General features: G+C 43.6%; 1 protein-coding gene across 2 annotated transcripts in view; it reads right to left on the bottom strand.

Moving 5' to 3' along the window:
- Positions 1-26,791, bottom strand: part of PALM2AKAP2 (PALM2 and AKAP2 fusion) — a 367,169-nt gene that overhangs the window by 172,631 nt on the left and 167,747 nt on the right. For both annotated transcript variants that reach the window (XM_075593635.1, XM_075593643.1), the window contains one exon: positions 8,902-8,978. In XM_075593635.1, coding sequence (XP_075449750.1) covers positions 8,902-8,978 — 77 coding nt within the window. The remainder of the gene's footprint in view (positions 1-8,901; positions 8,979-26,791) is intronic.

The following is a 26,791-nucleotide window of genomic DNA, read 5'->3' as shown; positions in this document are numbered from 1 at the left end:
CATTGTTTGCTCAGAAAAACAATGGGAAAAAAAACTAAATAAAGGGACTTTTTGTGAGATGCATTTTATTACCCCACATATTTTGCCATATGTTAATGCTTATACAGTATATACATAGTGTGTGTACAGTACAATGTGTTTGTGGGGGTGTAATATTCATGCATGTGTTGCGGCTCTCTGAATATTTTGGAGAAAATAATTTTTTTATAAAATGGCTCTTCTTCCTTGAGAGGTTGCAGACCCCTGGTGTGAGGTGTGAGAAAGGGATAGATTGACAGAGATAAAACGAGAGGAAGCAGGGAGGATGATCACATGGAAAGACTAGAAATCATAAAAAGACAAGTTTGGAAGCAGAGAAATGTTACAGGAAGACAGAAAAAGGGAAAGCAAAATCCGACAGCTTTCCCCCCCGCCCTACTCTCAGTCGCAACACAACCACTTTCCCCCCGCCCCAACCTCCCTCGCAGCACGACCACTTTCCCCCCAGCCCCACCCTCCCTCGCAGCACGACCACTTTCCCCCCCGCCCCACCCTCCCTCGCAGCACGACCACTTTCCCCCCAGCCCCACCCTCCCTCGCAGCACGACCACTTTCCCCCCCGCCCCACCCTCCCTCGCAGCATGACCACTTTCCCCCCCGCCCCAACCTCCCTCGCAGCACGACCACTTTCCCCCCAGCCCCACCTTCCCTCGCAGCACGACCACTTTCCCCCCGCCCCACCCTCCCTCGCAGCATGACCACTTTCCCCCCGCCCCACCCTCCCTCGCAGCATGACCTCTTTCCCTCCGCCCCACCCTCCCTCCAGCATGACCACTTCCCCTCGCCCTACTCTCCCTCGCAACACAACCACTTTCCCCCCGCCCCACCCTCCCTCGCAGCATGACCACTTTCCCCCCGCCCCACCCTCCCTCGCAGCATGACCACTTCCCCCCCGGCCCCACCCTCCCTCCAGCATGACCACTTCCCCCCGCCCTACTCTCCCTCGCAACACAACCACTTTCCCCCCGCCCCACCCTCCCTCGCAGCATGACCACTTTCCCCCCCGCCCCACCCTCCCTCGCAGCATGACCACTTTCCCCCCAGCCCCACCCTCCCTCGCAGCACGACCTCTTTCCCCCCCGCCCCACCCTCCCTCGCAGCACGACCACTTTCCCCCCGCCCCACCCTCCCTCGCAGCACGACCACTTTCCCCCCCACCCCACCCTCCCTCGCAGCATGACCACTTTCCCCCCTGCCCCACCCTCCCTCGCAGCACGACCTCTTTCCCCCCCGCCCCACCCTCCCTCGCAGCACGACCACTTTAAGCTTTTTAAGCCACGTCTCTGGTGACAGTAAGTCGTCCTACATCTGTATGTCATTTGTCACCCTGTTCCCCCATTGTACCACACTGTGGAATAATGGTTGTACTTTATAAATAAAGAATTATATGAAGAAGAATAAAGCGAACATAGATGAGAAGGTAAAATTGCAAGTAACAGAAGGGGTAACAGCAGAATAAGAGCACATACAGTACAAAATGCTGTTTTTGCAGCCCTTAATATATTTTCTTGGGGCGTCATAAATATTCTTCTAAGGCTTTTAGAAGAAAGATTGTGATATCTTTTATATTACTAACATAGGAGTTGTTTATAGATCTTGTTGCACATGAAGATGCGAGACATCACGTCTCTTCTTTAGATGTATGTATGTATGTCTTTATTTATATAGAGCCATCAATGCACATAGCGCTTCACAGTAGTAATACACGTGACAATTATATAAATACCAAATAGTACAATTAACAGATCATGGGGATAAGTGCTTCAGACATAAAAGTAACCTTTAGGAAATGGAGTCCCTGCTCTGAAGAGCTTACAATCTAATAGGTAGGAGGAACAAACAGATACAGTAGGAGGGCATTCTGGTAAGTGCTTCTGCAGGGGGCCAAGCTTTATGCATCAGGTGTATAGTGTTAGCTACAGATCTACTCATATGCTTCATTAGGCAAATGTGTCTTAAGGTGGGTCTTAAAGGTGGATAGAGAGGGTGCTAGTCGGGTATTGAGGGGAAGGGTATTCCAGACGTGTGGGGCAGTCAGTGAGAAAGGTTTAAGGTGGGAGAGGGTTTTGGATACAAAGGGGGTAGAGAGAAGACAGCCTTGAGCAGAATGCAAGGGTCGGGATGGTGCATAGTGAGAAATTAGGGCTGAGATGTAAGGAGGAGCAGAAGAGTGTAAAGCTTTAAAGGTGAGGCGGAGAATTGAATGTGTGATACGGGATTTGGTAGGAAGCCAGGAGAGGGATTTCAGCAGGGGAGACGCTGGGACAGATTTAGGAAAGAGTAGACTGATTCTGGCAGCGGCGCTTAGAATGGATTGTAGGGAAGACAGGTGAGAGGCAGGAGGGACGGACAGCAGGAGGTTACATTTATCGAGATGGGAGAGAATGAGGGTCTGTGTCAGAGTTTTAGCAGTCGAGCAACAGAGGAAAGGGCGTATCTTTGTGGTATTGCAGAGCAAAAAGCGACAGGTTTTAGATACGTTTTGAATGTGAGAGGAGAAAATGAGAGAGGAGTTGAGTGTGCCCCCTGGGCAGCGTGCTTGGGCTACTGGGTGTATAATTGAACTTCCAACAGTAATGTGGAAGGAGGTAGTGGGGCCTGGTTTGGGAGGAAGTATGAGGAGCTTTGTTTTTGCCATGATAAGTTTAAGTCGGCGAAGGGCCATCCAGAATGATATTGCAGAGACATTCAGAAATGTTGGTCTGTACAGCAGCTGTAAGGTCAGGGGTTGAAAAGTAAATTTGTGTGTCGTCAGCATAGAGGTGCTATTTGAACCCAAGAGATGGGATTATGTCACCTAGAGAGAGTGTGTACAGAGAAAAGAGGAGAGGTCCAAGGACAGAGCCCTTGGGTACCCCCACTGAGAGGTCGATAGAGGAGGGGTAGCTGTTAGCAGAAGAGACGCTGAAAGTACGATGGGAGAGGTAAGAGGAGATCCCGGATAGAGCTTTGTTATGAATGCCAAGAGTATGGAGAATGTGAAGGAGAAGAGGGTGGTCCACAGTATCAAATACTGCAGAGAGGTCGAGTAGTATGAGCAGAGTGTAATGACCTCTGTCTTTGGCAGCATTAGTTATTTTAGTGAGGGCTGTTTCCGTGGAGTGAGCAGTGCGGAAGCCAGATTGTAGAGGGTCTAGGAGAGAATAGGTGTTGAGAAAATGGAGCAAGCGAGAGAATACAAGACGTTCAAGGAGTTTAGAGGCAAAAGGCAGGAGGAAGATCGGTTGATAGTTAGAAAGACAGGTAGGGTCAAGCCTGCTGTTTTTGAGTAATAGTAGGACTGTTGCATGTTTATAGGAGAAGGGAAAGATACTAGAGTAGAGGGAGCAGTTAAAAAGTGTGTGAGCATAGGGATTATAGTAGGAACAAGAGGTTTTAGGAAATGGGAGGGAATGGGGTCAAGAGGGCAAGTGGTAGATGGAGGAGAACAGCAGTGCCACATCTTACTCTGTGACAGCAGAAAAAGAGTCAAGGAAGGCAGGAGGGGAGTTAGGAAGCAGTGTAGGATGGGAGGAGCAAACAGAGGGCATATCCTGACGTATGGATTCCACCTTTTCCTTGAAATAGTCAGCAAAAGTCCTGAGGTGAGATGGAGGAGGAAGAAGAGGCAGCTGAGGGTGGTCTGAGTAGGGAATCAAAGACAGAGAAGAGTGGCGTGGGTTAGACTTGTGCGTGTTGATGAGTTGAGAAAAGTAGGTTTGTTTAGCTTGAGAGAGGGCAGAGTTGAAACAGGATAGCATAAATTTGTAGTGGAGGAAGTCTGCGAGAGTGTGAGATTTCCTCCAGAGGCGTTCAGAGGAACGAGTGTAAGAATGCAGCATGTGCGTGTGGGAATTTAGATGATTTCTCTTTGCTGCAGTAGGTTGTTAGATTCTGTTAAAAGTTAAAACAGAAGAAACTTTAAAGCAAGTAACAGACCAACAGCAAACATCAGCTCTACTGTATTAGCCACTAATAACATGGGTATTGCTATCATGGCTTTGCTCCTGCCCTTTAAGGCTTTCCACTCCTCTGTGAAAACAAACCAGAGGTACCCTCGCTCAACCTTAGCATTCTGTATGTTGTGTTCTAATAACCAGTGGGGTGCTTAGCCAGGATAATAGAAGAGAACAAAAAAAAAGGTGAAGAAAAAGACCCACATCGAGAAAGCCGCAGAGCGCCTTCTCCACTGGGATCTTTTTCTTCGTCTTTTTTGTTGATTACACTCCTCTGCCCTTCTGTATATCTCATCTGCAATCTTTTCCTATCGCCACCACTGTTTTTGATGCTGTAAACATGCAAAGCCGCTTTACCAGTTATAGGGGCTTATTCTATAACTGTGGAAGCAGATCATCATTCTGTGTTCGGCTGAAATTTCAATGGGGAATTTCATCCAGAAACAGCACAACCAGCTGCTTCGGCTTTTATAGTAACATTCCTTAATGTTACTTCTGTGTCTGAAGCACTTATTCTCATGACCTGTTATTTATATTATTTGTTATTTATATGATTACCACGTGTATTACAATTGTGAAGCGTTATGTACATTAATGGCGCTTTATACTGTAAATAAAGACATACAATACAACATACAATTAGCTCGTTAAACTATGATGTTACTACGAAGATAAGCGCCTTTGCATGGGAAATTAGGAGCATACATACCGGTATATGGCATATTGTGGTATTAATTTGGTATTAAGTTACTGTATGTCAGGAATCGGCGTTCTCCTCGCTTCCCACACAAAGCACTCCCTCTCCGCAGGGAGCCCCTGCACACACAAAACAATCCTGCCTTACCGGCCTCCACGGCTCCTCGCCCCTGCCGCCGTCGCGGGATCACTCCCCTCGGCGATTCCTCTGCTCAGCGCCGGGCGCGCCCACGCCCTCCTACACGCACGCCAGCCTCAGACGTTATGTGCATGCATTCCCAGCTTACAGAGCACACGCCTAACAGTGCACTTTTAACCTTTGCTTCTGCAGTGAGGCGTCACCCCCAAGCATCACACAGTTCAATGCAAAGCAATGATTACACCCAGCTGGGCTGTAACACCTCCCTCCTATCAGGGAGGACTCCTTGCAGTCCTCCAGGCCTGCCCCCTTTTCCCATTGGCCTGCCCAGCTTTATTATGCCTGTGCTTCCCATCACTCGTCGCTCGACATAGTTCTGTATGGAAGCATTTGACTACTCTCTCAGTGACTCCTCAGGTATTGACGCAGATTGGACGACTACCCCCTCTGGCTCTCAACTTTGGCTCTACTTGGACTTCGTGACTTCTGGCATCCCTGTAACACGGCTTATACCTTCGATCATCCGCAACTCTCCTATCCCTGATCTTGGCAACGGCAATAACTACTCCTTCTCTACTACCGGCACCGGCAAGTATTGTCTTCACTACTATACCTGGCCTGGCAACACTAACACCACACTCCGGACGCGCTCCCTTTGCTGCGGGTGCGTGTATCCCTACGTCCCACCTCAGCACGGGACGGGTCTGGTCTGCGGGCAGCACCGGCGTAACACTGTACAAGCAAGTAAATCAGCACTTATTTTATTCTGGAGTTCTTGATGCAAAACGTCCTTCCATGGTCCTCTGAGTCTGCATTCTTTAGCAGCATCTCTGGCATCTTTTATTGTAATATAAAGCAGAAAGTTATATAATGAAGAAATAACCTCCTCGTGTAAGATATTAAGGAACCTATCTAATGCATTTCAGTTCCCTTACATCACGTTAAAATATGTTCACGTAAAATGTGTTGATTTTCAGGCCAAGCGGTTCACAGATTGGTCCCATTTTAAATGTCCAACTTATTGCAGTATAGTGAAGAAAATATATAGCGTTGCAGTATAGTGAAGAAAAAGCGCTCTTACCTATAAACAATATTGGAGTGTTAACTCCCAATACAGCAAGAGCTTGCTAGCTCTAATAGTGCACAAATAATTAGAATGTGACTACAATCCTCCAAGATAATAATGGGTATAAATAATTAATTACTAACACTGCACACATAGAGTGCCGCCTAATTAACAAACACCCTGTGAACCACACATATGAACAACTAAAAAGTGTCCTTTGAAACCTAACTTCCTAATAACAACAGCAGTGCTTGTGGAAAAGGTGCTGGTGATTAAAGACTAACTAAAATCGCATGTGTTAATAATACCCAATAAAAAGTGCACAAAATATAACAATGTGACAAATTGCAAACACAAATAGTATTAAGTATATGTTGCTAAATCCCACCATGACACATAAGAACAGATGGAATGGCAGCCAAAAGACAGTGTAAATGAATGTCCTTTTGGTATTGTGCAATGTGCATTTGTTTATTGCATGGGTACTGATCGATTTGGAGGATCACTCTGACTACCAGGTGTGGGGACATCATCCGATCAAGACCAAAGATACCAATTGAGGCACTACATTCTTTTCTTTGCTGCAAGTAGGCACTCTTAAGGGATTGTCAAGCATTCTGTATTTAAGAAGTTACTGCGCAATGGTCTCCTTTTTTTCTTCACTTACAGTGTTGCTGCATCTTGAGGAGATGAAACAACTGTAAAGACTCTTTCACCTGGGCTGTTATATTACACCTGTTCGGGAGTGGTAGTTATACCACTTATTTGCGCCAAGGACTTTGTATTCCCTTATTGTTATATTATATCGGCGTTGCATTAAACTGAAAGTCAAAGCTAATGCATATATCAAATTTTTTTTTTTTTTTTTTAAAGGGATGAAGCAGTTTATTCCGTTCGATGACAGTCATGAACTTTTTCTTTGTCCAATGGAAAGCCAAGGATAAGATAAGGTTTTGCAGCAGATAGGAAAAATGGGTAGATTAGACAGGCCAAGTGGTTCTTATATGCCATCAAATGTTATATTTCTGTTATGTTTCTAAATGGCACTCTTCATACTGCTCGACTCACTTAAAGGGGCAGTTCAACCTACCCGAGGGAAAATTAGATTATTTTTTTTAAACTAATCTAATAGAAAGCATCACAATTTAAGTGGGAAAAAAAAAACCTCCAGGCACACATTGGGACCACGTTTCAATTAAAAATATGTTAGCTTTTTATTACAACACAGAACACATGAACAGTTCACCTGGACTGGGCTGCCGGCATCACACGGTACCAGGGACACATTACCGGGCTCTAAAACTGCATGGATTACGTTTGGGGTGGAACCAGTGATAAATCCTTGGAAGGTTGTGAAATCAGTAATCCCAGTTTTTAGGAGGATCTAGTCAAGAACAGAAAAGCTCATCCTTCTGCCCTCTCTTGGGAAAATCTTGCGGTCTGTTTTTAAAAGGCATGTCCCCATGATAAGCCGGCAGACATACAGAAACATGGGCGCAATTTAGCTCTCTGCCAAGCTGGGCCCTACATTTCAACAACACACAGGAACCCTTAATCAAAAAGTAAACCATTCGCTTAGCACGACACCACCTTTATGTATCTCTCTAATGGAAGGTTCCACAGATTGGCAGAGAACACCAGCCTTCTTTGGAAGGCTTTCTTGGTTAGCTGGAAAGTACAAAACATTGTGACAATTCCCCTTAACATCACATTTATACATTTCATAAGGTGTTCAATTTTTAACAGCTTAACTTTTGCTTTTTTCTTGCCAGTTTTGCCAGCACTGAAACAGATAAAAGACATGACTTATGCATCCATCAGAACCCCAGAATGTTGATCATTCAATCCAACAAATCACTACTTACCATCTCTTGGCATGCAAAGATGCATACCAAGAAGTTTGAATAAAGAGTACCACAGCTTTAATATAACCACATATTTATAGGATTAATGTATTCATAGGATCAACTCAGGCAATGTTCCCTGCCACCAAACAAGTCCATTTAATTCCCTAAATTTGGAAAAACACATGACAGCAAACCATAGTTTAACATGATAAACAATTAAATGTTACCTTTTTATGGCCATAATGAATAGGGCAGTGGTTCTCAGACCTCTCTCCCCAGGGCCCACCAGCCACATCAGGTGTTAGGAATAACTAATGAACTTGCACATAGGCAAATGCACCTAATGTGTATATGAATAAAATGTTAAGTGGTTGCTTCAGAACCCTGGTTTGGTTCAGGGCCCTGATGAGAGGTTGGATACCCACTCGCCTATAGGGTTCTACTGTTGCTGCAGTAAGGATACCACTGAGAATGCCCTTACAGCCAGAAACTTAGACGTTACCTCAAAAAAACTGTTTATAAAAGTTGGCGGTTCCCAAGAAAAATCACCAAGTCGATTGATGCTCCATTTAGATGCAACATGTCCCTTTCTTGTGCCTCTTTTTAACAACATCTCTAAATGCTAAAGAAAAGAAATATGTGACCTAAGCAAAGTATTTATATAATTATTGATTTATTATTTTATACCGATCCTTTGAACAACTGTACTCATAAGTCAATACATGATTTGGACACATATTAGCCTCTTCCTCTATTTGCTTCAACGTTGATTATTCAGATGCAACACAAATGAACAATATACAAATATTGCAATTATTAAATTGGGTAAAGAACAGATGACTTCAGAAAACATTTTTCATATTTCATACATATGTGTGAAATTTATTATTTTGGTAAGCAAATCCTTAACCTCTTATCGTTAGTGACCTGCAATTAAAAATTAGCGTCTTTTTTTTAAGATTCGACATGTCCAAATCTTGGCAATCTAAGTATAAATTTAGCCAATAGCATTGTGCTAAATTTGGCTCGTATACGGAGGTTCAGGGCAATACATTAAAGATCTGTCTAAAATTGAAGCATTTAACGGTGAACATTAACCATAATAGGAATACTGCATTTGTAGCAAGAATAGTATTACGTATACACATATTAATCTGTATCTAAAAAATGTGAACTTACTGTCAATTGCACGTTGCTGTTTTCTGTTTGGTTGGATTCTTCAAGATCTTTGAATTGCACAGATTTCTTCTTCGGCCCTACAAGTTAAAACATTTGTCAGAATGTCATTGAACACACAAATTCAAAATGGTCTGCTACCCAGGTTCTACGATTAGCTCATAAAATGCATGGTCTTCAAGACTCAAGTAAGGTGGCAAGAAAAAGTTTGTTAACCCCAATGCTAATTACGGAAGTTCCATAGTTTTTCTATGATAACCTTCTTGAATCAAAACCAGTCTTCCTTAAATATCCAATAGGGTTTATATTAACCAATTCCATGTCTTTTGAAACAAAATGATGTATTAATTAGAAAACAATTAGTAATTAAGAGTCAGGGAATGTGCAAAAGTAAGTGAAACCCTAGTTTTATCAGCTAAACTAAAGGGGATAATTGGAATCAGGTGTTTAAATAATCAGGTAGATCTTCAGGGGTGAGTTTGGGAGGCCCCACCCTATATAAAAATCAGAAACTTTGTGAGTTTGGTTTTCACGATACAGGTGTGTGGAAACACATCATGCCGCGATCAAAAGAAATCTCTGAGGATCTCAGAAAAGCAGTTATTGATGCTCATCGATCTAGAAAGGATTACACAACTATTTCTAAAGATTTGGGGTTCCACCGATCCACTGTCAGACAGATCAAGACAACAGTCGCTCTACCCAGGAGCGGTCGTTCTACCAAAATCTCTCCCCAAAAATCAGCAATTCATCCAGGAAGTTGCAAAGAACCCCAGAGTAAAACCCAATGACCTGCAGGCCACTCTCGCCTTGGCTAATGTGAGTGTTCATGACTCAACTATCAGAAGAAGACTGAGTAAGAATGGTGTTCATGGAAGGATAGCCAGGAGGAAAGCACTACTCTCTAAAAAGAACATGGCTGCCTGTCTGAAGTTCACCAAGGAGCACACAGATGATCCACAAGACTTCTGAAACAATGTTCTCTTTACAGACAAGTCAAGGGTAGAACTTTTTTTCCTCTATGAAAAATGTTGTTTGGTGAAAACCAAACACTGCGTTTGAACAGAAGAACCTCAACCCAATCGTCAAGCATCGTGGTGGGAGTGTGATGGTTTGGGGCTGCTTTGTTGCGTCAGGACCTGGATAGCTTGCCATCATTGACACAACCATGAATTCTGCATTGTATTGGAAGATTCTGGAGGAGAATGTTAGGCCATCCATCTGATAGCTGAAACGAAAGTGGGTCATGCAGCAAGACAACGATCCTAAACATACAAGCAGATTTACAAAAGAATGGCTGTAGAAGAAGAAATTCCATGTTTTAGAATGGCCTGCCTAAAGTCCGAACCTAAACCCCATCAAAATGTTGTGGCAGGACCTGAAGTGAGCTGTCCATGCAAGGAAGCCCTCAAATGTTACTGAGTTTAAGCAGTTCTGTAAGGATAAATGGACCAAAATTCCTCAAAACCGATGTGAGAGACTGACCAGCAGTTACAGGAAACGCTTAGTTGAAGTAATTGCCGCTCAACGGGGTGCCAGCAGGGTCAGAATCTAAAGGATCACATACTTTTTCACACCGATATTGCATGTTGAATCATTTGTGGATAAATAAATGTTGAAAAAGTATCATGTTTTTGTGTAATTTGTTTGATCAAGTTATCTTTATCTATTATTACGACTTAGATTACGATCTAATAACATTTTAGATTTGAGATATGGGAAATATGTGAAAATCCTAAGGAGTTCACAAACTTTCTCGAAAGTGTATATAAATGTGTTTGATTTGGAGGTTCTGGATAAAAAAAACATCTAATTGTTCTCACACAGCCTATGTTCCCCTGAGGAAGTGACTGCTGACTTCATGAAATGCATAGGGAGGTAGGAGCCTAGTCGTTTGGTAGGCTGATCAGTGAAGAGTCTTTGTAGCAGAGCTGTAACATCAGCAAAGGTTGTCGGAGTCCACAGCTGTTAGGCGCAAACATCTGATAGGCTAGACACTGCAAGGAGCAAAGATTTCAAGCTGCGGACTGCATTTTTTGTTATATGGCAGGATGTGGCATAATGTAAGTGTGTATTCGTCTTGATTAAAGTGTTATTTGTAGTACCGCACTATCCTTTTCCTCTGTTATTCTATCGGTGGGACTGTTCCGGTGTATGGCGTGCAATTACAAGAGGGAAGAGGTCGGATTAAATCAGGAGCATCACGTGAGGTTCGTAAAGGTCTGAGTGAAGACGCAGGCAAAAGCAGAGGTTGTATCCACCGTATATATAAAGTTATCATCTTGTAAGTAGGCATTATTTAGTGTCTGCAAGAATAATCCCTTAACAGTCTTGGGTTACTGCGCAATGCTGTGTTCCCTTTGTATTTTATAACAGGAGGCGATAGAGTGAAAGAATCACGCCTGGATTGCGCAGATTGGATTAATTTCCCGGATTGGGAACCAAGCTTGGGCCACATCCAGGACATTGGGGACTGGTGATACTATTTACCATTTAACTTTTGGTGCCAGGGATGATTTTTCATTTTTCTTTGTGGCGATTTGTAGCGAGTGTAGTGAGAGCACTTGTGTTTGGGAGTCCCCTGGGCAGCCATTCTTTCCACTTCAGTTATCTGTCACCCTTTATAATAGGTCACAGTTAAGTTTTGGCATTAGGCACAGGTTACCTTATTGGTTTTGATATATGTTTTTTGTAGATTAGTGCTTGTTGTATGTTATTTACAGTAGAGGCAACGTTTATTCTAACATTTGCCGTAAACTAGCCGGGTTACATTCTGGGTATGTGCTGGGTATGTGCTGGGTATGTTCTCGGCTAGTTTGAGGCACGTTTAAGGTATTTCTGCATTGACTAACGACCCATAGGATTAACACAGCAGGGATCCCTGGCAGTCCAATTCAGTTTGAATGGGACTGCCAGGGACCCCCGCTGTTAATCTGATAGGCCATTAATCAATGCAGAAATGCTGGGGCTAGTTTAAGGAAAGTTTAAGGCATGTATTCAGAATGTACCTGGGTGTTTCCTGGGTTTTTTGGGGAATTGCCACCGGTTTTTGTTCGAATAAGAGTTGCCTCTACTGTAGGTATTAGATTTGTTATGTAATTGTTCTGTTTTTTCAAGTTTTGATAACTGTTAATAGGCCAACATGAGCATTCAAAAATGATGTTGCATGTTTCAAGAACTCACTCTTGTTTACAAGTTTACTAAGTGGCCAGTTGGCTATGGCATAGCATCACTTAGTAAATACAGTATGGCTGTTGACTTGAAGGCATTACACTACCTATAAGGGCACTGATGTAAACAGCTTGATTCACCTTTATTGAATGGCAACGGACACATAGAAAACTGTCTAATAAGACTATATAAGCAAGCCATCACCAATAAAATCTGCTGTAGCAGCAGAAAATTAGCCTTGTAGGTTTATGCACCGTGTTGCCCAGTTTTGCAGCCAGGAAACTTTAAACCATTAGGTTCATCCTTTTAGAAGTCTAAGCAAATGGATATAAGCAAATTATTATTATTATTTTTATAGACAGGAATTAGTGCAGCAATTTGTACATATTTTGACATTTTGTAAAAAAAACTATTAGGTCTTACATACCACAGTATCTACCCAGTATATGTGTGTCAAATACAATAAACCTAGGCAAGTTACTTATATTTGTCGCAGATACCAATGGACAGAATAGTACATATTGCATTGTGCAACTTAACCAATAAGACACACTACTGTAGTTTTCAACAAGAAATGTAAAGACATTGCACAGCATGGGAGCCAGGGTTAAGATGAATATTAAAATATATATTTTATTTCTTCAACATGAGTAAAATGTGGCACAGGAAGACAAAAATGTGAGGTTTTGGATTTACTCCTTCAAAATAAAATTGCTGTCTTGCTGGAGATATTTATATATAGGTGCTCCCAATGCAATCTGCACATCTTCACCTCCAGGAACTGATCAACGCCTCTTTAGATGAACGTAAGACTTATAAAGAAGTTATTATGTTAATCACCCACTCAAAATGGAGGTCTCTATTTATTTGACTTAAACTTGATAGAAGATTTCTGTTCTGGAAATACTTCAGCACTCATACGCAAACTTGGTTATATCAACAAGACACACTAACATGTATTTCCAGGGGGCTTCTATTTAATATGCCTGCTGTCATGTGTTTTCCTCATCGACATACTCATATTTACCTTTACTAGTCCCGTTGGTTTGTTCACACCGATGTTAAGTGAACATGACAATCGTAGGAAAATGGTGGTGCATCTCATACACACAAAAGGTTTTAGTGACACATGCAAACACACATTTTAGTTTGAAAGCTTGGTGAAGCAGAGCCCTTCTTTTTCACTTTACCAAGTACAGTTAGTATTAGTGGTACTTTTGTAAAAACAAAATACCACTTCCTGGATCTTTTATTGTGATTTTTTCTTTCTTTCACAACATAATTGTACTGTGCTGTGGAATATACGTGTGCCTTATACATGAATAATAACGATAATCGCAATGATTACCATCTATACACACCAGAAACATGACACACATAAGAAAACAGACAACATACAATGACACCCACCTTAGATTATTGGGGTAATACATTTGTGTTTGTGTGTGATCCATTCAAATGCTATGAGGGAGATTCACTAAGCAGTGATGTGGAGTATTGCTTCCCGATCCGGCATTAGCGAATCGCTATGTGGGACAGCACACGTGGAAGCTATTAAGGTAGTTCCATTTCCAGTGAGATGAGGAGCCCGGGTGCAAGAATATTTTTGGACCTCCGGAGGCAGCACTGAGTCTGAAGAATCCTGCTTTATCTTCCTGTGTACCATGCTGTGGGCCCTTAAGATTGCTGGGCCCAGCACCCTCCTCACCAATGATAGCACCGCCTTTGTGTGAAAGGGTTTGAGGATTAGCCTGTCATATTTAATTTTTCTCTCTGTTTTTTTTTTTTAAATATCAGCACATTTATTTTCTGAGGGAGGTTCTCAACATGTGATGAAATGTTAATTGTGAGCTATTATATTATTGCAAGTGTAGATAATTCAGTGAAGTACAGAAAAGAGGTTAGATGATTTTCAGGTGGGAAGAACTTTGGAAAGGGATTCTATCTTATGTTTGAAAGAGTCAATGCATCTTTAAGCCGAGTGATTCAAACAATCATGAATGGCATGTCAGCATTTTGGAACAGATGCTTTTGATGCGCCCCTGCTAACATGCTTTGTAAGACATTGTGCTGACATTTTAGTTTCCATTTAAACTGCTGTTGAATCCAGTCACGAGATTTTGGGAGCAGGGTAAACAATAGGTGAGCAGGGCAGAAAAACCAAAACAACAAACAGACCCCGTATTTTTCAAAACGAGTGCCAAAAATACGGTGAATTTGTTATATGAGTTAATGCAATTAAATTGCACATTGCAACACTTTTGTATTTGCCTTAACCTTTAGAAACTGCCAGTACTGTATGTTGACCTTTAAAAAATGTTGTATAGCTTGGCAATGATTGGTACAGCTGTACAATAGCAAAAAAAAGTTATTAAATGAAAAGAAAACAAAAGATAATTCAGAACTGTTTATGCCGTGACCTCAATAAACCCTCCACTATCTTGTGAACTTCATTGGAGTTTTGTATTAGATAAGAGTGCTCAATAATGGATTATAATAGGTTAGCTTAGACTGTCTGCAGTCAAATTCTTCATTAAAATGTCACATCTTTGAGAAAAGCACTTAACTCTGTTACCGACCTGCTATACCTTCCTCTTCATGTGTGTGTTCTACAGATGTATTCATTTTAAGGTTCCAATATGAGTACCATTTGCTGTTTCTTATATACACATCTATGTTTTGATTTTGTATCTCAAATAAAAATACCACTTGTGAGCATATTCACATGTCTGAAATCCTGCTTTCCCCATTATCTCTTAGATTTACAAAAGAATAGCGTGTTTTAGAATGGCCTAGCTAAAGTTGGGATCGAAACCCCATCAAAATGTTGTGGCAGGACCTGAAGTGAGCTGTCCATACAAGGAAGCCCTCAAATGTTACTGATTTAAAGCAGTTCTGTAAGGATGAATGGACCAAAATCCCTCAAAACCAATGTGAGACACTGACCAGAAGTTACAGGAAACACTTGGTTGAAGTCATTGCTGCTCAACGGGAGTGCCAGCAGGTTCTGAATCTAAAGGTTCATATACTTTTTCACACCTCAATATTGAATGTTGAATCATTTATGGATAAGTAAATGTTGAAAAGGTATCATGTTTTTATGTAATTTGTTTGATCAGTTTATCTTTATCATGTACAGTAGTGCTTCCACTACAGCCAGGGATTCTTGGAAATGACATGCAAATGTATAAACAGTGCCTTTGGCTTCTTGTCCATTTTAACATGGACCCCTATAAACTTATGCCTGCCGCTTTATACTGATTTTCAGCACAGCCTGTGTTTAAGAAGTGCATACACAGTAAACCTACTCCCAGACAGATATTTTAAACGTTTGAGTCTAATCAGTGTGAGGATGGTTACACTTGCAGTGCAATTTGAAGCTGGAAGCCGTTTCAACAAGTTATGGAGGGTATAAAAAGTGACAAAAATCCTCCACCGTACAGCATAGAGCAAATAAAAATACCACTTGTGAGAACATTCACATCTCAGACAAGTCTGCAACTTGGCTTTTCACCATTATCTCTTAGCATACAGTGCTTCCACTGCAGCAAGGGATTCTGGGTAATGACAGACAAATTAGCACACACCTGTACCTGTAACACATTAGTACTTTGCTCTACAGATATGTATTTTCCTTGTCAGTTAGTCTTATTCTATAAAGTGTGATAGCACTGATTTGGTATTACCACACGCAAAGCATTATTCACTTCGATAAAGATTTCCATGCCCTTATGCCAGTGGTTTCCAACCTTTTTCTGGTTAAGGAATGCCAAGTGAAATTCTGAGGAACCCCCAACCCTCTCTAATAGCGTGTGTATGATCAGATGCATTGTAAGGAACCCCAACCCTCTCTAATAGCGCGTTTGAGATCAGATGTATTGTAAGGAACCCCAACCCTCTCGAATAGCGTGTCTGAGAACAGATGCATTGTAAGGAACCCCCAAACCTCTCTAATAGCGTGTCTATGATCAGATGCATTGTAAGGAACTCCAAACCTCTCTAATAGCGCGTCTATGATCAGATGCATTGTAAGGAACTCCAACCCTCTCTAATAATGTGTCTGTGATCAGATGCATTGCAAGTGCAGCAGGGTCCCCCCCTGACTACTATTCTGCCTAATGGGCTGGTAGTGAACCCTGGTACTATCATGTTGCCAGTAGTTGGTACGGGGGGTTCCCCCTCACCCTTGGTACTGCACTTGAGTGATAGCTGGGGGTGGTACATCCTGTTGTAGCTGGGACAACAGGGTGCCCGCCTTCTGGCTGTACTTAAGGGCAGGACCGCCCTAAAATTAGTGGTTGTGCCTTCCCCTATGAGGAAGGCAGGTCACACAGCTGGGAGCCTGAGATTGGGCCCTTCCCATGTGCTCTTCCCTCCGGTGGAGAGTGAGTGTGTACCTTACCTCTGCCTCCGCTAGGGAGGTGGAGAAGAGCTAGGACGGCTGCGGAAGCTCGTGGCCTGTAGTGACGGTCCAGGGACCATCTTCAGTGATAGCTGACCTGACAAACTGTATCCGTCAGAAGACTGCCGTGTAACTGTTACTGCAGAGTGTACTGTAGTAATAAACCCGTTCCTGTTTTGCAATATACCTCCTGCATGGTGCGTGACCTTACTGGGGGGGAGGTACTAATGTCTACCATGGAAGAACCCCTTCAGTTCCTGGAGTTCATGGCAGATGGAGGCGCTGCACTGCTAAGGAGATATGTGGGGTATGAACCCCAGAAGCCTATTCCTGTATCCCCACTACCATCGGCGGACGACTCAGCCCTCCTGTTGCCAGCAGGTATTTGCACCATACACCCTGTAATGGCCCCTATCTGCGATCGGGTGGGGAAACAATGTTACATAGGGAACCCCAACCATCTCTAATAGCGTGTCTGAGATCAGATGCATTGTGAATTCTTCTGTAGTTGATACAATTTTGAAATAACCCAAAATTGCAGGGAACCCTTTAGGGATGCCCGGGGAATCCAAGAGCTCCTAGGAATGTGTTAGAAATCCATTTATTATATTAAAATGTATGAATGAGAAATTATATCAAGACAATTGCATTGAGAATATGTACTGTAGTAGGATTTAGAATTTTTATGTAACAAAAGGAACTGAATCCTAAGTGAGGTCTGATGCATAGCAGATGCTGGGGGTTGGCTAGAGTATAGGCCTGTCAGGAAATCTGAGCCTGCAGTGACAGTTCTTTGTTCAAAGAAATCCATGAGGAAGGGGGGCAGAGTTAGTGATAGTGACGGAAAAGGGTAACCAGGCTTCATAATAAAGGTTAAGCCCTCTGGTTACCCTTGGCTCCCATGGGTCCCAGGCAGCTACCCAGCACTATAAGCCAGGGGCCAGGTATCTTGATATGAAAAGTAAAGTGACCCCTGCTTTTCCACTTTCCATGTTTCCTTTACCCCAGACTCATGAAACTTGCTGTGTGTAAGTTTTAGGTGGGATATTTGGGTAAGAATGCATTTCTTTTGTTTGCAGAAGTTTGGGGTACAGAGCTACCGGTGGTACCTTCATTCTACTCGACGTGCAGGCACTATTTGCCGGTATGCGAGTAGAATTACACCGGGCTGTCCAGCGTTCCCCAGACTCCTGAGTTTCGAGCCCCGATATCCCAGTCCTAAGTCCCTTGCATTCATGAGTCTTCCCAATGTCCAACATGTACTAAAGTATGTTTTATGACGTTTGATACATTTCTTATAAGGCTCTATGCAGCTTGCCCGGACTACCAGTTAAGGTCCAGCAAGTCTGCATAGGGACCGTAGTTCAAAGGGGAGAGGATGTCCAGAGGTGTAAAAATGTTTGGTTAGCGAGGAAAGGGCGAATGGCCAGTCTGGACTACAAAGGGCACCCTCGGGGACACGTTTTGTAGTTTCCAGACTTGGTGGAGTCGGCCCTGCAGGTAGCAATGAGTTAGCTATGGAGGATGCAGCCATAGAGTCTGCTCTCCTTCTGGCTAAAATCTTATTTCCTGCGCACCCGGCTTTTCGAGCCTGCTGGGCACGTCTACTCCTCTGACATCAACCGGGGTTGAGCCCCTCTTTCTATTGGCTGACGGGAAGAATTCGCATGATCCGATTGGCTGCTCCTTCCCCCTCGGTTCTGGGGATAGCCCAGTGGGTTGTATGTAAGGTGCTGACCAAGAGAGGGAGCAAGTCTATTTCAGCCAACCAATGAGGTGAGTCGATGAAGCTTGGTGGGCTTTTCAAAGTTGCTCTGTTCGAAATAACAGAGCGACCGGCTTCGTTTGCAAGCTTGAAAAGTGTGCCTCGCAGAGGCTAAGTCCCGTCTTTTGCGCACAAGAAAAAACAGCCTCTAGGGAGGAAAGTGGAGCACAGCGCAGGGACAAATCGCAGGAACCAGCACACCATAAGTTAAAAACTACTTTATTGGTCGACAAGGGGAGACACCATAAAAAGGAGCAACCACCCACTCTGACGCGTTTCGGGCTAGGCCTTTGTCAAAGAGTAGCGCCCAAGTTCTCAAAATCGAACGGAGCAGTCGTGGCTAAGGATTGAAGCAGAAAAGAGGACCAGGAGAACCGGGGGTATATCCCGGTCAGGGTAAGCTCATCCAAGCGGGTGCCCTGCACTTAGGAAAGCTTAGATTTTCCCCCCAGTAAGTGTATTTTTAACTGTTCCTTGTGTATTTCTTCGTGTTGTACGTTGGTTTACCAAAATAAACGCAATTTGTTTTTACTATCTTGTTCTGCATAATGAATGATCCCAGTAATATATAAATGGTGTAAAAAAGTACCTGACAGTCCCATGACAGTGATCCTTAACTACAAGTTGTATCTCCATTTTTTTCTCTTTGCTGAATCCTCTTGAAGCACTCTCACTGCATGTACCATTTAAGCTGCATGTGAGTGAACAAGGATTTATTTGTTCCATAATTAACATCCAGAGCACATATATCATCATTGATTGAACTTTCATTTATAAGTAACTTTTTAAGAATAAATTGACTTTGTCTGCTGGAAAACCATCTTCTGAAGTTTTGGAATCTTTCTGAACAAGAAATAATAATAAGTGTAATATTATTATTATTATTTAACAGAAGCCAAGTTGAAAAACACTGCCTTATGCCATGAAGTGTGATCGAGCCGTCAGGTTTACTGGGGCCCAGGCATTGAGATGGTGACCTGGGACAGAGTAGTTTGGAGGTACTGGCAGTTAAGGTGTGAGGGGGCGATGTGGTTGAGGAGCAGGGGAGTGGAGAGGACAAGGTGGCTGAGGAGCGACTTGAGGACAAAATGGTTGAGGAGCAGACGGGGGCAGGATGCGAAGCCCAGAGAAGTGAGCGGACCCTAACTTCCATGGTCAGTAGGCAAGCCCCCCTCCTCCTGTGGGCCGAGTACTATCTCGACTCCCCCGCCCCATCTGGGAACTGAGCGATGATTGAGCACTCCTACGTGGGAAATCCCCATTTGACTTCATTGGTGATTTCTATGCAATAGCACCAAATTGGTGCTATTGCACGTTATAGAATAAGGCCAAATATATCAGCAGAGAAAAGTGTTTTGATACACTGATCGATTTTGTGGAGCACGGTTGCATCATATGAAAGATGATGCATCATACCTAAGATCTGGCAGATTTATTGGTGCATAGATGCAGAATTTAATGCATCTCATTATAACAACAAGTGCACCATGTAATTCTTCCCCAACGCCTCCTACTAACACTGCTCAAGTTGCAAGCTGGAGCACACAGGGCAAAATTGGAGAGAAGTACTTTACAAACATTGATGTAGGATGAAAATGTCTCAGTTTTGCTTCAAAACTGCCAGTCTTGGGTGGAAAACCAGGCAAAACTCGTGCAAAAATATTGCACCAGAGGTATGAATGAATAAAATACCATTGTTGCAATGCAAATCTTTTCCCTTAATAAATTTGTTGCAGTTGTTTTGCCCCAATTTTGCCGCCAGTAGGATAAGTTTATCATGCATCGTTAAGCAAAAGAAGTTGCAAACAGAAAACTTCCAATAAAATGTGTTAAGGGCAGAGTAATGGATTTCTGTTTGATCAATAAAGGCACCAGAATACATGCGACCATATTTCTCACACACTTTTGGAGTTATCCGAGCACAATGCTGGTCACACAACCTTCTGACACTAACTGCAATTGATTTGCATTGCAGTTACTGTCAGAACGGTAGCAATTACCAACATCGCGCCTTAATAAATCCCAACGATAGTTCCTAAAAGAAAGAAAGATAAAAGCATAATATTGACCTAAATAAAACATTTTTAAAAATAAATCTAATGTTTTTTTTGTGCCAGCATTATATTTTGCACAGGCAGACTTCAATATTTAGACTAAATAATATTTAAAGGAGTAATCTAAGATGGCGAATTGTTTTGCAATTTTTTAAATATATCCTGTTTCCAGCTCCGGAGACCTCCTGCTTCAGGAGATACTTACCTCCATAGTAGGTGCCGGTAGCTGCTCTGGCTGAGCAAGCAGGGCTATTTACACTTTAGTATAAAGCCCCATGTCACAGGATCCAATTGGAAGCTGCACCGTTGACGTCACGCAGGCTCCAAGATCTTTAAATAGTGGACCTACTGTATTGTGAACCCTGGTAACCGAGGAGAGATGCTATCGGCACCGAATTCAAAGGTAAGTATCTCCAGAAGCATGAGCTGAAATGAATTGGGTTCAACTCCAGGGACCCCCGTGCTTCAATCCTACATTTAAAAAAAATCGTTAAAAAAATCATGCATCCTTGAATTGCCTCTTTAAACTGCAGAATTATGATAATTATCCATTGATGCACTATTGGGTGGTTTTTTTTGTTGTAAACTGGGGAGATTTTTGTCAACGGTCTGCTCATTATATTATTTATGATTCTTCAGGTGACCTCTGGCTGTAAGCCCATACAATTTATATACAGACTCATCTGTTAGGCTTGTTTCCAAATTTTGCAAACGCAGCAACCCCCTACCCCCCCCCCCCAGAAGCCTGTATGAGTTTAAGTCATATAATGTTAGTATGTTGCTCTTTAAAGAAGTGATTAATTTCCTGTGTTTGAGGTTACAGTGGTGAAGGTTAGACTGCATTGGGCTCTGGGGAGACGTTCATTTTAACCTCCCGACCAATTACAATTTTAAATGCTTATAAACTACTGAACGACGCATCAGATTTAAAAAATAAAATGCCAAAAAAGGCGACCGTTGAAGACTGCTGCTTTAAAAGGGCGGCGATTAAGTCACCCTCTTACAAACAAGAAGGATCAAAGTGACACAGCACAGGGGAAAAGAGATGAGATGTAAACTTTAAACGTTTCCTGTCTGAGAGCATGACTTGCATAAGTACTTGGGACGCAACCTGATCTCATGCAAGTGATTGAGTTGCCATGTTACTTTGAAAGGAGATTGGTTGACATCACTTTAACGTATGCGTACAATACATTGTTCACTAAGTCCTATGGAGCGTCTCATTTATTATAGGCATCGGTTAGTTAGTCCAACGAAATAATATCAAGTCTAACATAAAATAATATATGAAATAAAGAGACACATCAAACCCTTGCTGTGATTATTAGAACGCGAGGTACAGGGATATAACATGATAGTATTAACAAGGTCTTAAATCTATATTTCAGACGCACATACCTTAGTGGCCCAGATTCAATAGGTAGCATTAAGTCAAGGAAATGAACATTATGTTAAACAAAACAGGAGCTGGCGTTATGAGTTGACACCATAGTTTCTAAGCTAATTGTATGCAGAAATATTGATCAAAAAATAATAATGACACACACAATACTCACTTTAGTGGAGAACAATTAAAAAAACTTGGATCTATAACTCTCCACATCTGCTTATTTATCAGTTTCAGTTATACAGATGTAGCAAGACTTAATGTTTGTAAACTGTTGTAAAACAGAAAGGATTAATGCTGCATGCCGTCCATGCTTCTGAATGGGACCCCCGCAGTCTTAATCCTTCCATTGCTTCAGTGCAATAGCCCCCATATTCAGTCTGCATTCACTCCTGTCCAACCCGCTTGATGACCTAAATCAGGGGTGTGCAAACTGGTGGGGCACAAGATTTTGCAGGAGGGCGTGGCGGTTGTAGATTAAATTAATGCCGGGGGATCGCGTGAGGCCGCTGCAATGTCCCTTACCTTGTCTTTGGTGGCGCGTCACCATGGCAACACGGCGTCATTTGACGCCGAAGACAAGGTAAGGAGGGGGCGCTGGCAGAGAGGGAGAGCAGGCAGAGGGGCGAAGCTGGGAAAGTTTGCGCACCCCTGACCTAAATGACCGAATGATCTACATCATGAGGGGAAATACTATAGGACCATATTCGCCATCTACGTTATCAAGGGGGTTGGACAGTGCTTGAGCAGGGAGACTGAGTGCCGGCAACGACTGCAGGTGGATGTGGGGGAGGCAGCGTCCTCCCTGGCTGTGCATGAGAGTATGAGAGTGGAGCAGGGCAGTGCATGGAACAGAGGGAGAGGAGATCGGGTATGGGGGTTATTGCACTGCCAGCACGATCAAGCGGAGGATTAATGCTGTGGGAGTCCCATTCAGAAGCATAGACCCCCTCAGCGATAATCCTCCTGTGGGATGTCTACCGATAACATTCCATACCACACTCAGCCATAGTACTTACTGATCATGGGGAGGTGACCACTCAGCCTTAGTACTTACTGATCATGGGGAGGTGACCACTCAGCCTTAGTACTTACTGATCATGGGGAGGTGACCACTCAGCCTTAGTACTTACTGATCATGGGGAGGTGACCACTCAGCCTTAGTACTTACTGATCATGGGGAGATGACCGCTCAGCCTTAGGCTAGGTCCCCACTGCATCCGGCGGCACGTACAACCGCGTGCGCACCCCTCTTCGCTCCATGGCTCAAAGCACACTGTGACTCATTAGCCAGCAAGAGCTACAACAGTATTGTGTTCCCGTGCGGTGACACTTCACATGGTTTGCTAGGGAGCCAATCAGAGAGGCGGTTTGCTTCTGCTTCTGCCCCTCCCATCATTTTATTTCATGATCCTTTAAAAAAATAAACTATATATATATATTTCTGTGACTGTGTGACTGGGAGCATTTGACCCCGCACACTCTGCTGCTTTGCACTGTAATATGGGTAATACTATGCATATAGCCTATGCTTGTGGTTCCTACATGGCCCTGCCCCCATCATGGCCGCGCACACCCACCCCATTTTGGCCCCGCGCCTGAGAACTCTGCCTGCAGACTGCAGATCACGGTCTAGCGCTGTGCACGCGCCACCAGGACGCCAGGCGCGCATGCAGCAACCTCCAGCGGGACCTTAGCCTTAGTACTTAATGATCATGGAGAGGTGACGGCTCAGCCTTAGTACTTACTGATCTTGGGGAGGTGAACACTAATCCTTAGTACTGATCGTGGGGAGGTGACCGCTCAGCCTTAGTTCTGATCGTGGGGAGGTGACCGCTCAGCCTTAGTACTGATCATGGGGAGGTGACCGCTCAACCTTAGTACTTATTGGGGGAAGGGGAGTACTCAGGCTTAGTACTTATCATGGGGAGGGGAGTACTCAGGCTTAGTACTTATCATGGGGAGGTGACCGCTCAGCCTTAGTACTTATCGTGGGGAGGGGAGCACTCAGGCTTAGTACTTATCATGGGGAGGTGACCGCTCAGCCTTAGTACTTATCGTGGGGAGGGGAGCACTCAGGCTTAGTACTTATCATGGGGAGGTGACCGCTCAGCTTTAGTACTTATCGTGGGGAGGGGAGCACTCAGCCTTAGTACTTATCGTGGGGAGGGGAGCACTCAGGCTTAGTACTTATCATGGGGAGGTGACCGCTCAGCCTTAGTACTTATCGTGGGGAGGGGAGCACTCAGCCTTAGTACTTATCGTGGGGAGGGGAGCACTCAGGCTTAGTACTTATCGTGGGGAGGGGAGCACTCAGGCTTAGTACTTATCATGGGGAGGTGACCGCTCAGCCTTAGTACTTATCTTGTGGGGAGGGGAGCACTCAGCCTTAGTACTTATCGTGGGGAGGGGAGCACTCAGGCTTAGTACTTATCATGGGGAGGGGAGCACTCAGGCTTAGTACTTATCATGGGGAGGTGACCGCTCAGCCTTAGTACTTATCGTGGGGAGGGGAGCACTCAGGCTTAGTACTTATCGTGGGGAGGGGAGCACTCAGGCTTAGTACTTATCGTGGGGAAGGGAGCACTCAGGCTTAGTACTTATCATGGGGAGGTGACCGCTCAGCTTTAGTACTTACTGTTTATGGGGAGGTGACCGCTCAGCCTTAGTACTGATCGCGGGGAGATGCCCTTGGGAAGTAGAATATATGGAACCCATAGGACAAAAACTCCTAACAAATGAAGGGGAGGATCACCCGGAAAAGACCCCAATTGTATGCACTCAAATCCTTTACTTTAATTGTATGGGATAATGCCTACTTCGATATGTGGTAGAATATATATTAATCAAAGTTATGTACTTAATTGTCTAGTAACGAGGGATAATGCCTCACTTCAATATACAGTAGAATATATATTAATCAAAGTTTGTGCACTACAATGTTCATTGATTAATACAAAAATAGTGTGAATGGACTATAGAGATTGCTGAAACTGCTGTGATTCTTAACGTGCATAAATACAATTATTTTATCAGTATTATTTAAAATAAATTATCTCTAATGATAAAGTCAGTCCACAAAGCAGTAAAGTCTGTGCTAGTACTGTAGCAATATGTATGTATTGCAAAAGAGATGCACAGTGCTATGTAGATTTATAGAGATGCAACACAGATGGGTAACCAGCAACTTTGGTGTTTGTACCCACACAGAAGAGCTAGTACCACACGTTCAGATTGGCCACGTGGGTTACTGCTGTGATGTTAGCACTGTAAGTAGATGTTACAATATATTGCGCAGAGCTGTTACAGTTTGCTACAGTATGTATGTTACAGTTGTGGCCAAATTGACCACATTCTGTCACTATAGGGAGACTGATCAGGAGTAGGTGCAGCACAAAACTGTACGTATTCAAGTACTGCTTGGCCAGTGTCTACAGACTCTGTATAGTATGCTCAGCTACTTCTCTGCCCTCCAGAATATAAAATATATGGTATAGTAATCCCCCTTATCTGTATCCCTGGTGAGCCCTCCTGCTTGCTGTCTACAGAGAGTAGATCCAAGAGAAATGTTGCTGTGATCAGAGCGGTCAATATATTATGCAGTGCTCTGTGGGAGACGCTGAGCTGAGACAGTTACTAAAAAGCAATCTATGAATGAAAAATGGTGACTCAAACTGTATGAGGAGAGGTTGCTAGTACTAGCATCCTGATGTAAGGATAATGTGGGTAAAGGGAGTCCCTGTTATATTCCTAATGATACAGAATAAGAATCTATTTAATTATAATCCATAAGTTAATCGGAGGGCAGACAGATCTATTATAGTAGCTTAGCCATATCAAGCAGACAGGCGGCACATGGAGAGGCACTTGACCGCTATCTGCGGTCTGTAGGGAGCGGGAGCTGGAGCGGGGTGTGTGGCCAAAACAGGTCGGGTGGGCACGGCAATGACATCGGGGGCGGGGCCATCACACTGTGTGCCATGGGTTCCCTCCCCCGCTTCCCCCTCCCTGCTCCCCGCAGCCTCCATGCTCCCCGAAGCCTTCCCTCCTCCTCTCCTCATTGCCAGGGGTTCCCTCCCCCCGTTCATCTGCTGACACTGCAGACACAGACTATGAGGAGTCTGTGGGCATGAGCAGGGGGCCTCCCTTGGTGCTGCAGCTGCTATCCCTCTCCTCCCCGCTCCACGAAGCCTCCCCTCCTCCTCTCCTCATTGGCTCACAGCCACACCACGTGACGCGTCACCGCATGGGATTACAATTCTCTTGCACCCCCTGGCGGCTGATGCATCACAGCGTGTAGTGAGCCGTGCAGGGAGGAGGGACTGGGACCTGCTCGGGAGGATACCATCACATGGTGAGTAGTGCGCACGCGGCCGCGCGCACCGCCGGACGCAGCGGGACCAAAGCCTTAGTGACATCAGTGTATAATTCCCATCATATTCATAGGTCTATATTTTTGGGTTTGCAGGACCATACATCTATAGTTCAGTGATTTTAACTTCTGCATCACTAACTATTAAAGCCGCACCCAACTTAGATTGATTCATGATTGTACTTCCGGCTTACGTAAGGCTTCTCTTCCCAGGATCCACTATAGCTACAGCCATGATCAGCCATTGCAGCTTTACCCACAGCTGAGAATTAACATGGTCATTTTCTCTCAACATTTCCTGGTGGTGGGAAAATGTATTCGGGCTACTGTACGTGATCAATTCTGCTTGCAGTAGACATTGAAACACAAAAGTGTTGGACATCTTTTTAGAAAGGAAAGGTATACAGGGATATACCAAATAAGTATACATGGGATGTTGATCCAGGGATTAATCCGATTGCCAATTCTTGGAGTCAGGAAGGAATTTATTTTTCCCCTTATGAGATATTATTGGATGATATGACTCTGGGGTTTTTTGTTTGCCTTCCTCTGGATCAATAAGTAAGTATAGATAAAGGATAAAGTATCTGTTGTCTAAATTTAGCATAGGTTGAACTTGATGGACGATATTTGTATTTATACATACCTATATTGATTTAGAGGAATGCAAACAAAAGAAAACCCAGTGAAACATTAGCCATTTATGCCCCTTAAGGGGGGAAAAAATATAATCCGGTATACT

The sequence above is a fragment of the Ascaphus truei genome, chromosome 1 (genome assembly GCF_040206685.1).
Source record: "Ascaphus truei isolate aAscTru1 chromosome 1, aAscTru1.hap1, whole genome shotgun sequence".
NCBI lineage: Eukaryota > Metazoa > Chordata > Amphibia > Anura > Ascaphidae > Ascaphus > Ascaphus truei.
The sequence above is the reverse complement of the archived record's forward strand: the minus strand, read 5'-3'. Positions and strand labels throughout refer to the sequence as shown.